This window comes from Myotis daubentonii, chromosome 1 (assembly GCF_963259705.1).
Source record: "Myotis daubentonii chromosome 1, mMyoDau2.1, whole genome shotgun sequence".
NCBI classification, from domain to species: Eukaryota; Metazoa; Chordata; class Mammalia; order Chiroptera; family Vespertilionidae; genus Myotis; species Myotis daubentonii.
Window position 1 is genome coordinate 67519071 of NC_081840.1, and position 16384 is coordinate 67535454.

Below are 16384 nucleotides of genomic sequence, written 5' to 3' on the forward strand. Positions count from 1 at the left end.
GCTCTAACTGGGGAGAGCGGACTTCTTGCCAGAGACTCCCGGCGGCCCAAAGGCGGGGGCTGGAGGGGGCTGGAGCGGGCGTCCCAGAGCGCAGGCGCGGGCAGCAGGGCGGGAGAGGGCAGAGGCAGGGATTGGTGGGATAGAGTTGCCATCGAAAAGCGGAAGTCCCCACCCAGCCTGGCAGGAACTTCCGGCCCCGATTGCTTGGGTCTTCTGTGGCCTGAGTGGGGCGGCGGAGGCGGGATGGTTCTGCTGGAGAGTGAGCAGGTGAGTGGGGGCCGGCGCGCCGGGGAGGGTGCCGTGGGGCTTAGCTCGGGCCGCCGTGGCCTTGGGCGGGTGGGAGTGGGGCGTGACGCGGCGGGACCTGCGGCTGCCCGACGGGCCTGGTGTGTTGTGTTGCAGTTCCTGACGGAGCTGACCAGGCTCTTCCAGAAGTGCCGGCTGTCGGGCAGCGTGTTCATCACCCTCAAGAAGTGTAAGCAGCCGGGCCGGGCCGGGAGGGGGCGGGGAGGCCGCGTGCCCAGCCCGGGTGCCCGGTGTCGGGGAACCGGAGTCAGCCCCGACGCATTCCCGCCTTCCCTTCCTCCCCTCCTCCGCGTACTGGGCACCTTCAGGGCCGAGGGACCAACGACTGTCGGGCTGTGGCGGGGACCGACGACTGTCGGGCTGTGGCGGGCGCGCCCGCAGCGCTTAGCAGCTTAAGCCGGTCCCGGTTACAGCGGGGCCGCCGCCATGGCGCTTCTCCTTGTCGGGGTCCCAAACCCCACCGCGGAGAGTGGAGATAGCAAGTCGTTGGCCAGGTTTGGGCCAAACCTGAGCTGGTGGCGGATCGGGTGGTGAGCAGAGCTGGAGCAGTGCGGGTGGAGGAGGGGCCCTCTCTGTTCCTCCCGCCTGTTAGCTGTCTGCCGGCCTCTTAACCCTGTGGCTGTGGTCACCAGGTGCGTTTTCCTTGCAGACGATGGCCGAACTAAACCCATTCCGAGGAAGGGCTCAGTGGAGGGCTTCGAGCCCTCAGACAACAAGTGCCTGTTAAGAGCCACTGATGGGAAAAAGAAGATTAGCACAGTGGTGAGTCGGGTGCCTAACACTGCAGTTTTGGAGTTTAAAGACTTAAACTTAACTGAGCAAGTGGCATATCTGAACCAGGTTTTGTTTTTGTTTATTTTTAAAGGAAACATTTATTTTTCATTGATTTCAGAGAGGAAGGGAGAGGGAGAAACATCAATGATGAGAGAGCCTCATTGATCGTCTGGGTCCTGTACGCACCCTTCTGGGGATCGGGACATGTGCCCTTGACCGGAATCGAACCCAGACCCCTTCAGTCCGCAGGCCGACGCTGTATCCACTGAGCCAAACCAGCTGGGGCTATTTTATTTTTTAAAGAATAGTCTATTGATTTTTACAGAGGAAGGGAGAAGAGAGAAACATTGGAGGGAGAACGCAACATGGAAAGGCTGCCTTCTGCACAACCCCTACTCGGGATGAGCCTGCGCACTAGACTTTGCCCAACCGAGCTACACCGTCCAGGGCTTGTTTTTGTTTTAAATGAAGGGTAATTATTGTGTAGCTCCCCAGCTGTTTTGGGATCTGCATTTTTTTTTCTCTTTATAAAAATCCTCACCCGACGATATGTTTTTATTGATTTGAGAGAGGGAGAGAGAAACATCCATCAGTTACCTCCCATTCGTGTCCCGACTGGGGATCAAACCTGCAGCCTAGGTATGTGCCCTGACTGGGAATCAAACCCATAACCTTTTGGTGTATAGGACGACACTCCAACCAACTGAGCCACCTGGCCAGGGTGAAATCAGGGCTTTCTTTTATCACCTTTGTAATAGAAAACTCAAGAGCAAAATTAAAATGAAGGTGGAGTCAAACACTTGTTCTGCTGAAAGTTTTGTAGAAATAAAATTAGCATATTGGTCCTTACTCATAGTAGCATTGTAAGGAGCAGTGAATATATGATTACTTATGCCCTTAGCTTACTGTGCTGGGCTTTCCATGACCAACTTCTTCTCACCAGATGATGCTTTTAAGCTAATTATTCCTTTTCTTTGTGGTTCACATAGTAAGCATGTAGCTATATGTAGACTTGGTACTTGATAGAGTATAAATTTAGTCCAGGGCACTAGTGTTCCCTTTCAAGGTGGAGGTTGAATATGGCTTGAAAGGGAAGAGTAGCACTCTGGACTAAATTTATATCCTCAAGTACCAAGAGACTCCCTGGGTTCTGAATGAATACAGACACACCGCTTTTATTACGCATTGCTTTATTATGCTGCCAGTTGTTGCGTTTTATTACAAATTAAGGCAAGGCCCTCCACCAGCAAAAAGGCTGTGACTTGCTTTGTTGTGATAATCGCTTTGCTGTGGTGGTCTGGAACCAAACTCGCAATGTTTGAGATATGCCTGTACTTCTTTATTCTGCTGGTGCAGAACCAGGCTGGCCTCCCTTTCCAGTCACATCAGTACAGGATATTCGTGAGCATGAAGATCATAATTAGTTGTTGCCTCCCTTTACCAGTTATCTCGAGGACATTTACAGTAAAGCTATGGGGCTTTAAAAAATAAAGTTGGGTATCACGAAATAAGAAAACCCAAAGAATTTTTAGAGGTAGGATTTCTTGTGGTAGCTTGCGTTTTGCTTAATTAAAGGCTGAATTAAAGGAAGATAGGTTTAAAATAAGATGGGGAGTAGTTTAAATGTATCCTGCAGAAAAGAGTAGTACTTAGTCCTTTGACATCTCAGCACCCAGGGAGAAAAGTCGATGCCATGTGTGTAAGAGATTTCAATAGAGGTGAGAAGCACAGCTTCTTTAGGAACATAATTCTGCCTCTTTCCCATCTTGGCACAAGTCTCATGTGGAAAAAAGCACAAACTTTGCTGCTTCCCAGGCAGAGGAGAGTGAATTAGGAAAATAGCCTTTAGTATATCATGTCCTCTGAGATTGAGAAGGAATATTTTAGCGATTAGGATGCTGTCTTCATGAGGCTTTTGAGTTCTTATCTAGGGTGAGGCAGAGGAATTACTGTACGGATACCAGGGGTGACCATTTTCCCCTCCTCTTTTCCAGGTGAGCTCCAAAGAAGTGAATAAGTTTCAGATGGTGAGTTTCTGCTGTTATCTATGTCCCTTTCTCAGGGCAAGTCAGCATAACATTGAACACTGGGTGAGCACTGATATTTAGGTTCACCGCTCTCCTATGATATGTTACCAGTAGTTTATGATTAAGAGCTGCCAGGCTATGAATTTTACTTTCAACACTGATACTGTCTTCCTTTTAAGTTTTTATAAGCTAGATTTTGCCATCTTAGGCTTCAGATATGCTCTGCCTATAGTAAAGTTGAACAAGAAGTTGCCTATATTTATCTGTTTTTGCTTTAAAAAAAAAAGAAGTGCAACTCACAGTGGATGAGCATTGCAGAAGCTGCTAAAATGTGAGTGTTTTCCTCTTACACCACTTTCCTTCAGGTACAAGTGTCGCATGGTATTATTTGCTTTACCAGGTAGACTTTCTGATTTGGCCACACTAAAGCCATTATGGAAACAGGGCAGCTGCCCCACCAATTTGTAACTCTTCCTGCTAAGGTCGTGCTCCGTGTCTTTTAGGCTTATTCAAACCTACTGAGAGCAAACATGGACGGGCTGAAGAAGAGGGACAAAAAGAGCAAGAGTAAGAAGAGCAAAGCAGCACAGTGACGGGCCCCAGATTCCCTGCTTTCACCAACTAACCACCAAATTGCTATTTTTCCTTCGGTTTTTACTTTTGGCCACAAAACTAGGTTTCTGGTTCCCCTACATTAACTGTTTTCATGTGAGATTATGTTCGTTTTGGACGGAAGGAGAGCTGTGATGTTTACAGGGTAGTTATAAGAAGCCAGTTTATTTTAGATCTGGCTAGTTGGTCTATGTTGCCTACTTGTGTATTCCTGGATTTTAGTTATAGAATCTGTAGGCATCTGTGCGAAGAACAATGCATCATTAAACCTGTCTATTTATCAGCACTGACTATCTCTTATTTATTCTTTTTCTCTCCCCATATTAATAATTCCTGGCAGTAAGGACTGATTCTGGGATGATGTGATTATGAATAGCCTTTAGCCCTATTTTCTAGGTTATTGGTATTGAATCCTGAAAATTTTATTAAAAGTTGTGTTAGCTCATGGGTATTCTTCCCAACTGGCTATATAAATTTTTTTTTTTTTTTTTTTTTAAGAATAGTTTGATTTTTCAGGGAGAGGAAGGGAAAGGGAGAGAACCATCGAAGAGAGTGCAACATGGATTGACTGCCTCCTGCATGCCCCCTACCAGGGATGGAGCTCACAACCTGGGCATATGCTCTTGACTGGGTATGAAACCCAAGATCCTTTGGTGTGTAGGTGGATGCTAACCATTATGCAACACCAGCCACAGCCAGGCTATATAATTTTATCATAGTTCCTTTAGCAAATTTGAATGAATTCTCATAGTCAAATTAGAGTTTGCTTAATCACCTTAGGATAAGCATATTACAAAATTAAGACTAAAGATTGCAAGTTAATAATATTTGACTTCTTTATGCCCTTCAGTTTGGACATTTTCATGAGTTAGTCATTAGAGCTAAGGGAAGAACAAGGCTGTTTTCCTGTCTTCTAGCTCCACAAAACCTTTCATGTCAGTAGATTTGCAATTAAAAAGGAAATATATGAAAGCATTTATTATATTGCAAAAGATAAATTTATATATATATATTACAAATGAAAAACTTATAAAGCTCCACTTTGCGTGACAGCTTCTTAGAATGTAAAGTTAATTTAAAATTACAATGAATGTACAACATTTTACAGTTCCTGTCTGAACAATGTAATGACTGTTCTCTAGGATTAAAATAAGATTCTGTAGTAGTCATCTCTGTAGCTATACAGGAATAGCACGGACACCCTGCAAAAGAAGGGAAAAAGTAGAATCAGTATAATGGATAGAGAACAGGGTTAGTAAAAATTTATTTTTAGAGCACCTAACTAGGAGTTTTGTTCAATTAAAAACAAGATGGAAGGCTAGGCACTAAAACATTGCACAAGTTTTACAAAAGCTGTGACTGGTAAGGGTCTGCAGTATAAGGTCCTACACAAGGAGACCACCATTCGCTTCACAGGCTTTGTCATTGCCTTTTAAACGGAAGAGAATGTGAACAGCTGGCTTCTGACATGAGGACATAAAGCAAAGTAGTCACAGCTGTTTTTCTATTATTTAAACACTAGAGGCCCTGTGCACAGATTTGTGCATGGGTGGGGTCCCTCAGCCTGGCCTGCACCCTCTCAAAATCTGGGACCCCTCGGGGGATGTAGCAATGTTGAAGCAGCAGGCGGCTGGGGAGAAGCCCCAGCCGGGATCGGGCGCAGCTCACCTAGGCCCTGCGGCACCTACTGCCACCATTGCTGCTGCTGCTGCTGCGGCTCGGTATTGCCGCCGTGGAGCAGGAGAGGCTACCACTGCTGCAGCTGCGCTCGCCAGCTGTGAGCCTGGTTTCTGGCTGAGCAGTGTTCCCGCTGTGGGAGTGCACTGACCACCAGGGAGCAGTTCCTGCGTTGAGCATCTGCAAGTGGTCAGTGCGCATCATAGCAACCCATCAACCAGTCATTCTGGCCATTTTGTTGTAAAGGTTGTTTAGGCTTTTATATATATAGATAGTTCTAGGAGTTACCTGGGTGATTAAAATTTATAATTGGGATAGTTACTTCTGAGACCTCGGTTTTGTGGTTGACAAGATCATGACTGTGGTTCAGTCCTGAGTTGCAGTTCTAACAATAACAGCTTATCAGCCATCAAACCTCTAGACAATAAACTATGTCACTTAAAAACCCCTCCTCGAGTTTTAACCCATTTTGAAATCTGCGGTGCCTAAGTGATAACTTACTTTTTTCCTACTTTGATGTTATAAATTTCATCACAGACTACTTTCAGGTATCTTTGCTTTGGCAGGCGTGACAGCAGCTGCTTCACAGTTGTGTTAAATGCCTGTTCATCAGCATCCCACTAGAAAACATAAGTGAGACTTAACAACAGGTACCAGGGTTTATTAAGTGGCATTTTTCTGGGTCACTAATGAAAGTCCAATGCCATTCCCCCCTTTAGTTATACTGAAGAAATCATTATAGGGCAATACTAGAACTGCTGGGCAAACTGCTGGGGTTCCTCCTTGAAGCATCACTTTTCTTTACAGCAGATCACCTTATTAGATCTGGTTAACAATACAGCAGCACCGTGTGTGCTGATCTGACTTTAGACCAGATATTTCTGCCTACTGTCTATTTTTTGTAATATGGACATACCACCTCTGATGTGCATCCATCTGAATGGACCATAAGATAATACACTGCCAGTGTAGTGGTATATGCTTACTTAGACTACAAGAACAGGAAATACAGTAGGAAGAATTAGTTTGGGGGCAAAGTTCATTTTTCATCTGATTTAATCTGGATAGACAAAGTATTCTTTTTTTTAAAAAAAATATATTTTATTGATTTTTTTACAGAGAGGAAGGAAGAGGGATAGAGAGTTGAAAACATCGATCAGTTGCCTCCTGCACACTCCCTACTGGGTATGTGCCCGCAACCAAGGTACATGCCCTTGGCTGGAATCGAACCCGGGACCCTTGAGTCCACAGGCCAACGCTCTATCTACTGAGCCAAACCGGTTAGGGCTAGACCAAGTATTCTTTGATACGATGTTGCAAAAATCACCTATAGCTATGATTATAGTTAAGCATTCTTAATAGCAAAGGTTTAACTATTCAAAATTTAACAAGTTATTTGGTTATTTGATAATTAGGGTACATACTTGTGTGTGGGGGGGAGACACATAAAAAAAGTACCTGAATTAAATTTTTACAAAAAGATCTTCCATACACTTCTAGTTCTATAAATGAGCTTCCCTGGTTGGAATGAAGGTATGACATGTATACTAGCAGTGGTTAAGAACATTGACTCCACCGAGGTTCAAATACTGGCTCTACTACTTACTAGTTGGGTGACCTTGAGTAAGATATTTAACCTCTCTACTTCTGTTCCCTATAAAATGGTGATAACAATAGTACCTCTCTCGGGTTTGTTATGATTAAATGAGTTTAAGATTTGTAAAATGCTTAGGACAAGGCCTGCCAGAGCCTGACACTCAATAAAAGCACTAGTTATTTGTTAAATAATCTCTGAAATTTAAAAGAAAGTCACCAGAAAAGCCTGATTCTTTTAAAATCTGATTTAGTAATATATATGTCACATAAAGGAACAAGTTTCCAAATTCCTGGAACTGACAAAAAATACCTAACATCACTAAGAAAATACCATTTTCAGTGGTTTTGTTTTTGTTTTTGGCAAAGCGTTGGGATTTTAAAAACCACAATGCAGAAGAGTTCGTGTTGCTTACCTCTAATGATAAACACTGTAAGATTGTTTCTTTGGGTAGATCCACCTGTCAATACACAAAAATGTACATCATCTGTCAGAGAACCCCTGGCAGCACAACTGACGTGTGATGACGGTGCCACTGTGGACGGAGCAACATGAAGTGGCTGGCAGAGTCCGGGATGCTACTGTGCTACAGAGCAGACTTAATGCACCACGCACGGCAAGCCTCAGCCCTGGTGAAAGGATACTCCTAGTCCCACACACTGCACTCACTCCAGAGGTTTGACACTGCTACCCTCACTCAGTGTAGGCTTAGTGAGGCAAAGGCCTGAAACATTTAGAAAAATGATTTCCATTTTCACTTCAGAGGAAGGAAGTAGGAGAAACAAACACAAAACCTTCAATTGTTCTCCCCAGTTGTTTAGATTACACGAGATTCACATCAGTGATAACAGGCTTGTACCCCAATACTGCTGACACCGAGCAAAAACGCCTGACCTCTGAGGAAACTACTTCGACTGTGGACAGACGCCATCCTCAAAAGGTTAAGGAAAGCAACTTACAGCCAAAATTTCAATTTCACTGCTTTTCTGATGTAAGTTGGCAAGGGAGGTCTGAAGTCGGGTTTGTACCTAAAAGAAAACATGTCAGAATTCAGAACCTGTCAAACCAAGCCATCTTTCTTGCCATTCTATGTCCTATTCCAGGAAACAATCACAGGTGACAAACCTAGGCCTAGAATTTGCACTTAATCCGCCGCAGAAAGATGTATGTGTATCCCATTATGATATCGGGAAATGAGATTTTGTAGCCGATCTATAATTTGTTTAATAAACCCACCTAAGTTGCTTACTTCTTCAATCTTTTTTTTTTTAATATATTTTATTGATTTTTTACAGAGAGGAAGAGAGAGATAGAGAGTTAGAAACATCGATGAGAGAGAAACATCGATCAGCTGCCTCCTGCACATCTCCTACTGGGGATATGCCCGCAACCCAGGTACATGCCCTTGACCGGGATCGAACCCGGGACCTTTCAGTCCGCAGGCCGACGCTCTATCCACTGAGCCAAACCGGTTTCGGCTGCTTACTTCTTTGTAATTTTGAGATGACACCTAGTAAAAAGCTCAGTGTGGTGAAACTCATGTGGAAGCAGGGAGATTTCAGTATTAAGCTAAATTTGGAAAAGGGGGAAGGTGGTAGCAACGAGAACATGAAACTGAAATACGGTAGAAAGATGTGAAAATTTAGTTTCCACCCAACATCCTGAGAAATAGCCAGGAGAGCTTACAAAAATGAGGTAACCTGATCTTCTGTATTTCAATCTAATTACATTTCTAAAAAATGGCTGCTCTCCAACACTCACTTCTTCCCAATTGAGGCCGGCGTCCTGACCGTGCTCATTGGCACTGTCCATGCCGCCTTTCCTTCCGTCCCTCCCAATTGGAAACCCTAACCTGTTCTCCCTGCCCCTTTCAATCCCTCAGGGACCATCTCTGAAGCAAACACTGACCTCTGTCTTTCCCGTGTGTCTGTAATACACTCTAACGCTCGTATTAAATACTAGAGGCCCAATGCACAAAATTCGTGCAGGAGTAGGCCTTTGCAGCCGTGGTGGCTGCCTGGATCCCTCCCTCGTAGCCCTGGTGGCTGCCTTGATCACAGGCTGCAGCCCTGACTTCCTCCGGAAGGACGTCCGGTCTAATTGTCTAATTAGCATATTACGCTTTTATTATTATAGATATTTAATTCAGCATTCTGTTACTTATTCACATGTATTGTTCTCCAAGCATAAAATGCATATGCTTCTAAGGTTACAAACTCTTTGAGGAGTGGGGCCATGTCCTATGTCTTTTATTTTACATGGCACTTAGCACAGAATCAGGCAGATGATACCAAAATATATGTAAAGATATTTTTGCCTCAAGTCTTGGGATAGATCTCTTCTGCTTTGTTATTTAAAGCAAAAACAAACTCCATTTAGGCAGCCAATCAATGATTATCTCTCATCATTGATGTTTCTATCTATCTCCTTTCCTCTCTGAAATAAAAAAAAATATATATTTAAAAAAACAACAACCCTTCCCCCCCCCCCCCCCCAAACTCCATCTGCCATTAGAGCCAGATGAGAAAGCTTTTGTGTAGATCCAATAATTCTGACAGCTGCTTCTAGGGGCCCACAGTCCACACTGACGCCTCTTTGGAGGACGGATGTGGCAAAATCTTGGTGCCAGAGAGATGACTGTGTTGATGCAACTTTCAGAGGCCACCAAGTTAGGGAAGTGGGAAGGAAAATATTTCCAGAACACTCTCTTATTCTCCTTTCCTGTTTCCTTCCCTTGTAGCTCACCTTAGACAGCCTTGGACACTAACGCACCTGAGTCTCATATCGCCGCTTAGTGCTGGCTGACAGCTTCTCCGGGGCTATCACAGTCACAGTGGGAACAGCGGCTGCTCCATGGATTTCAAACAGACCTGAAACAGAGAGAGCTTCAGACTCAGGCCTTCTCTGGTCCTATGTTCTCTAACACCGAGAGGACGGAGAATATTAATAGAATCCCTCTGGGGTGACTCAATGGGGCTAGATGATGTCTGGGCCTTGTTTTCTGTTTCTGCAACTGCCCGCAATTGCCCAGGGAGAACCCAGACCTCAACACCCAGCAGTCTGGATGCTTCCGTCAAAACCAACAGCCTTCTCTCAGGTGGGCGTGGGAGTGACAAAAACAAAGGGAGGCGATATGAGTCACCCAAACCTCATGTACCCATGAAAAAAACAAAACATTATCTCTGAGACTAACAGTCCTTAAATCTCTCAAAGTATTTGAAATCTGATGGTGACAGAGAGTCAATGCTAACAGAAATGAACCAAAAAGATCCAATTCTGTTAAAAGCCAAATATGTCTTCTTGTGGACTTAATTAGGACACTTATTTTTCAGTAAGATAGATGTGATGAAACTAAAGGCATAACTATCACCACTGTTCCTGCTTGGCTTTCATGAAGGAAAAAAAAAAAAAAGATTATATATATATATCATCTTTCCCCAAGGGATTTCAAAATACTTTTCTTTAATCCTGTGTATGGGGAAAATTTCCAGGAAAAGTATCCACATTTAATAAATCTATACTATAAACTAAGTTTAAGAAAGATTAAACCACTTGTAAAAATAAGATACTAAGACAAAGAATACCAGGATCAGAAGTCACCAAATGCCCATTAATCACCAGTAATTATCTTGTTATTTTCTAAGATGTGAGTTTCAAAGCATAGGGATAAATTCTATTTGGTACAATTAATTATATATATATAACTTACTTAAAAATATATATATTTGATGCAACAAGGAGTTAGCCACATAGTGCTTACAGAAAACACACACACACATAAAAGCATTATTATGTTTAGATTGTAATTAGTAATTATACCTGAAGCATTAGAAAATGACCCCTTCAGATTTTGTACTGCGAGATTATCGGAAGCTTCTCTAAAAACAACCAAAAAAAAAAAAAAAAAAAAAAGAAAACAGTCAATAAGCCAAAGGCAACACAGATTACTTACAGTGAGCTATACTTAGAGTGAATCATTTTTTAAATTCAATATAAAAATATTTCATAAGTATTGGTTATTAGTGAAGGAAAAACAAAAACAACTAATTTGCACTTAATTATGCTTTTAGTCAAGAGCAGGTAAAAATGATAAAGGATGTCATTTCAAATTAACAAATGCCTAAAGACAACATTCTGATCTATTCAGCTGTTTGAAATCCTGGCTCAATATAAGAAGCTAATTTCAATGAAATGTAATGGGTGTTCTTTCCGTTCCCCTCACAATACAAGGAAACATTAGCACAGGCAGGTCCCTCCTTCATTATGGCAGCAACCTTGGCTGTCACCCACAGAACATTTAGTAAATAAGGAGATTCTTTCAAAAGCTGTGAATGGATGTTCTTTCAAAGACTTTCTAGCCTTTGAGAGACAATAGCATTCTATCTTGGGAAATAATCATTTGGGAGGAAAGATTTTAAACCTTTCCTGCTAAAGCTAAATCCCATCTGGCTGATTAAGTGTCTTAATAGTATTCATGTACTCACTATTAATTAGTTGACTTTTTGTTTTCTCTTCTAAATCTCTATCTTTGATTTGGATCTGCAGCCCTTAATACCTGGTGACTTCAAAAACATATTCCCTCGGAAAAATCCTGATGATGAATTTATGGAAGCTAGGTGCAGATGGGAGGGGGCAGAGCCAGGGAGGGAGAAGAGAGCAAAACATTTATTTTTATATATTTTTATTGATTTCAGAGAGGAAGGGAGAGGGAGAGAGAAAAACATCAATGATGAGAGATTGATCGGCTGCCTCCTGCAAGCCCCCTATTGGGGACTGAGCCTGCAACACAGGCATGTGATATGCCCTTGACCAGAATTGAACCTGGGACCCTTCAGTCCGCAGGCCGACACTCTATCACTGAGCCAAACTGGCCAGGACAAAAACATTTATTTTATATTACCCAGGATTTCTCAGTCTTGACACTATTAACATTTTGAGCCACATAATTCTTTGTTGGGGGTGGGTGGTAGGTCCTGTGCACTGTAGAATGTTCAGTGGCATCCCTGGTCTCTACTAGACACCAGTAGCATTTAATTTTTAAATTAAATTTATTGGGGTGACATTGGTCAACATAAACTGTCACCCATCACTGTCACCCACTACCCACCACTCAGGTGTGGGTTTCTGTGTTACAAGATCTCTATATTGCACCATGTGCCCACCACCCAAAGTCACCTTATATTAGGACCCCCGCTCCCCCGACTCTCTTCCCCTCTGGCAACCACCACATGCTGTTTGTGTTCATGAGTTTCAGTTTTATATCCCACATATGAATGAAATCATATGGTTCTTAACTTTTTCTATCTGACTTATTTCACTTAGCATCATGTTCTCAAGGTCCATCCATGTTGTTGCAAATGGTGCTATTCCCTCCTTTCTCGGGACTGAGTAATATTCCATTGTGTCTATGTACCACATCCTCTTTATCCAGTCCTCTCCTGCAGGACACTTGAGTTGTTTCCATGTCTTGTGCACCATGAATAATGCCGCAGTGAACATAAGGGTGCATATATTTTTCTGAATACATGATTTTGAGTTTTTCAGGCATATACCCAGGAGTGAAATTGGTGGGTCATATGGTAGCTCTATTTTTAATTTTTTGAGGAATTGCCAGACTGCTTTCCATAGTGGTTGTACCAATCTGCATTCCCACCAGCAGTGAATGAGGGCTCCCTTTTTTTCCAAAACCTCTCCAACACTTGTTATTGCTTGTCTTGTTGATAATGGCCACTCTAACAGGGTGGTATCTCACTGTAGTTTTGATTTGCATTTCCCTAATTTCCAGTGAGGTTGAACATCTTTTCACATTGGCTGTTTGTATGTCTTCTTGAGAGAGGTGTATTTTCAGGTTCTCTGCCCACTTTTTGATTGGATTGTTTGTTTTTTTGGTGCTGAGTTCTTTATATATATTTTTAAATTAAACCTCTATTGGAGCTACAGTTTGCAAATATCATCTCCCATCTGGTTGGCTGCCTGTTTGTTTTGTTGCCAGTTTCTTTTGCAGTGCAGAAGCTTTTTAGTTTGATATAGTCCCATTCATTTATTTTTGTCTTTACTTCCCTTACCTTTGGAGTCAAGTTCATAAAATGTTCTCTATGACCCAGGTCCATAAGTTTGGTACCTATATTTTTTCTATGTAACTTATTGTTTCAGGTCTGATGTTTAGGTCTTTGATCCATTTTGAATTAATTTTTGCACATGGGGACAAACTGTAATCCAGTTTTATTCGTTTGCATGTGGCTTGCCATTTTTCCCAGCACCATTTATTGAAGAGACTATCTTTACTTGCTTTGGCTATTCAGGGTCTTTTGTGGTTTTATACAAATCTGATGATTTGTCTTATTTCTTTAAAAATTGGCACTGGGATTTTGATGGGGATTGCATTAAATTTGTATATTGCTTTGGGTAATATGGTCATTTTAACTATGTTGATTCTTCCAATCCATTAATACGGGATATTTTTAGACGAGATCGGGCGTGTTCAGGGTGGTATGGCCGTAGACTAATACGGGATATTTTTAATATATCTGATCTTCATCTTCCTTTGCCAGTTCAGTCCTTTCCCCCTTCCTCTTGTATGTTTTTGTTGTCACAAGATATCCCTGTTTATGCTGTAAGTTTTGGGGGATCTTACTCGTAGTGTTGTGACATGTTCTTTGTTTCAGGTAGAATAACTACCTTGAGTATTTCCTGCAATGGAGGTTTTTTTGTGTGATAAAATACTTCAGCTTCTATATGTATGGAAATGTCTTTATTTTCCCTTCATATCTAAAGGATAATTTTGCTGGATGTATTATTCGTGGGTGGTAATTTCTCTTTCAGATGTTTGAATATTTAGCTCCACTCTCTTCTGGCTTGTAGAGTTTCTGCTGAGAAGTCAGATGAAATTCTAATGGGTTTTCCTCTGTAGGTCACTTCCTTTTTTTCCCTGGATGCTTTGAGAATTTTTTCTTTGTCATTAATTTTTGACAGCTTTATCACCAAGTGCCTTGGAGAGGGCCTCTTGGATTGGAGCAACTAGGTGTTCTGTTTGCTTCTTGGACTCAAGGATCTAGTTCTTTCCATAGACTTGGGAAGTTCTCATTCACTATTTGTTTTAATCGACTCTCCATTCCATGTTCCCTCTCTTCCTCCTCCACTATGCCTATGATTCTGATATTACTTTTTCTGATTGAGTCAGGGAGTCTCATTGCGCTCTTTCATTTTTCTTTATTCTCAGGCCTCTCTCTTCTTCCCTCTTGATTCCTATCTTTGATATCACTAGTTCTTTTCTTTAACTGGTTGGTTCTGTTTTCTATGCTCAATAGTTCACTCTTAATCTCCCTAAACTGCCTGCTTCATTTCCAGTATTTCTGATATATTCTTCTTTAAAGTTTCAATTTCCTTGGAGAAATACTCCTTTTGTTCATTGATTTGTTTTCTGAGTGCACTGAATTGCTTGTCAGTACTTTCTCGCATCTTGTTGAGTATTTTCAGAACTGTAGTCTTGAAGTCTCTGTCATTTATATCACCTAATTCCATGTGTTCCACCCTGCTTTCTGGGAATTTTTTTTTTCTGGTCATCGTCATTATTGTGGTTCTTCATGGTATTTGCTGTTCTTTATTTTCACATTTATCTCTGAAGAGGTCTTTCTACTATGTTAAGGTAGATGGCGCTGAATCGAAAGATTTTTACCAGATTTGAGCCTCCTTGGCTTCCATAGGTCAGTACCTCCATGCTGCTTGGGGGTGGGGTTGGTTATGCCTCACAGTAATGGTGACCCCTGACCTCTGCAGGGTCCCACCCCAAGCACCCTTCCTGGGGTTCAGTCACAGAGGGAAACAGCAAACCTATTGCAACAGCTCTTGGTTTACAGATAATATGCTCCTGGAGTCAATTTCAAGGGCAGCAGGAGGCGAGTTTTGGGAGTGGAAGCAGCACCAAGGCTCTGTGGTTTCCTTTCTTTGTTTGAACACCACCGCCCGGCCCAGCAGTGGGGAGCCGCATGGCAGAGCCCCATGTTCTCTTTGGGCGTCTGCTGACTCAGTCACTGTTCTTTCTCGTTGCTCATGCTTGTGACTCAAAGGCTGCTTGCTGCTCCCCCTGCCGCGCCCCCCCCCCCCTGTTCCTCCAGGCCCAAGGAAGTGCCTACGACACTGGCTTTCTCCCCCCTCCAGGCCAGGCTGTGAGCTCCCAGCTGAGCTGCAGGGCTGCATGTGCGGGCCATCTGCGCTTTCCTGCCTTCTCGCTGCCCTGTTTATCCCCGGATGCCCACCTCTAGGTGTTTCAGTGTGCAGGTCTCTCAGGTGTGCATCTGTGTTGAGCAGGGACTTATTTGTTGAAAAGATGGTTAACTTGTTGAAATGTCAGGGGGAGAGGAAAAGAAGCACCCTTATGCTGCCATTCCTCTGACGTCACTAGCCAGTCTTAAGGCTTTTAAAACTTACTTCATTAAATTCCTATCCAGACAGTTGCACCAATTTAGATTCCCATCATGAGTATATGAGATCTCTTCACAGAACATATTAGACAAAACACTATCAAAATTCACTGATTAACAGACCAAGTAAGATAATGGCAGACAGAGTTTGGCAGCTTAGCCCTTTCAAAATGATAAAATATTCTTGGACATGTTCCAGAGAAAAATGTTGCAAGTAAGAAACAACTAGTCTTACACAGGGGGTCATATAATTAAACTGCTGAGCTATTCAGAACAATAGAAAGATTCACTGAAAGTTATCCAGACCTATCTTTATTTCCAAAAAGGATCAAATTGATTTTTAAAGTAAATTTGCCTATGTTCTATATAGATAGTCCCAGCCGATTTTCTGGGCTTTTGTTTATTACAGTTACCTGATAGTCCTTTCATCATTCACTTTAGTCCTCAGTTTCTGCATAACATGGTCCACAAGATCAGACTCCAGCACACGCTTCTCTGTTTGCCTTTCCTTCTCAAAAGACTTAACCTTAAAAAGAGTGAAACAGATCCATCATTTCAGAAGCCAAAAGGCTAAATCAGAATTCTATAGTAAGACAAGGCGAGAGTTTAGGGGCAATTTTGCTCCCCACAGGACATTTGGTCATGTTCAGAGACACTTCTGGTTGTGACAACTGTGGGGGCATTGAGCAAGTAGAGGCTAGGCATGCTGCTAAACAGCCTACAATGCACAAGACAGCAGCCTCACAAGGAATTATCAGGCCCAAGAAGTCAAAGCGTGGCTGTTGAGAAACCCAAGTCTAGACTAGAATAGTTTATCATAGATGATAGAATTTTTTTTTTTTTTTAAAAAGGCCAAGACAAACCTGCTCCTACTTAATTTCTTTCTTTCACATATTCTTCTTCTTAAACATCCTCTGGTCAGTCACCAAGGTTTCTACAACTCCTCCCTCTCCTTTTCAAACCCAAGTCCTGTC

At 42.5% G+C, this 16384-nt stretch overlaps 2 protein-coding genes across 3 annotated transcripts in view; one reads left to right on the top strand and one right to left on the bottom strand.

The window, feature by feature from the left end:
* The first annotated feature begins 133 nt into the window (after positions 1-133).
* On the top strand, positions 134-4002 carry SRP14 (signal recognition particle 14). 2 transcript variants are annotated; one of them, XM_059705062.1, is made up of 5 exons: positions 134-267; positions 403-475; positions 956-1068; positions 3075-3170; positions 3611-4002. In XM_059705062.1, the coding sequence occupies exons 1-5, from the start codon at positions 244-246 to the stop codon at positions 3698-3700; spliced, it is 396 nt and encodes a 131-aa protein (XP_059561045.1). In that variant the 5' UTR covers positions 134-243; the 3' UTR covers positions 3701-4002. The 2 variants fall into 2 exon arrangements, with proteins under 2 accessions (XP_059561045.1, XP_059561055.1); XM_059705072.1 differs by having other exon boundaries at positions 181-267; positions 3075-3107.
* Positions 4003-4682: 680 nt separating this feature from the next.
* EIF2AK4 (eukaryotic translation initiation factor 2 alpha kinase 4) overlaps positions 4683-16384 on the bottom strand; it is a 100796-nt gene continuing 89094 nt past the window's right edge. Inside the window, exons 33-39 of the mRNA XM_059705048.1 lie at positions 15824-15936; positions 10810-10868; positions 9763-9860; positions 7950-8018; positions 7406-7450; positions 5898-6016; positions 4683-4921 (exon numbers count right to left, since the gene is read on the bottom strand). Coding sequence (XP_059561031.1) covers positions 4864-4921; positions 5898-6016; positions 7406-7450; positions 7950-8018; positions 9763-9860; positions 10810-10868; positions 15824-15936 — 561 coding nt within the window. The 3' untranslated portion in view covers positions 4683-4863. The remainder of the gene's footprint in view (positions 4922-5897; positions 6017-7405; positions 7451-7949; positions 8019-9762; positions 9861-10809; positions 10869-15823; positions 15937-16384) is intronic.

Coding starts and splice junctions, on each gene's coding strand:
- SRP14 (XM_059705062.1), top strand. CDS start 244: ATGGTTCTGCTGGAGAGTGAGCAG. Junction 268..402: donor TTCTGCTGGAGAGTGAGCAG/GTGAGTGGGGGC, acceptor GTTGTGTTGCAG/TTCCTGACGGAGCTGACCAG. Junction 1,069..3,074: donor AAAAGAAGATTAGCACAGTG/GTGAGTCGGGTG, acceptor CCTCTTTTCCAG/GTGAGCTCCAAAGAAGTGAA.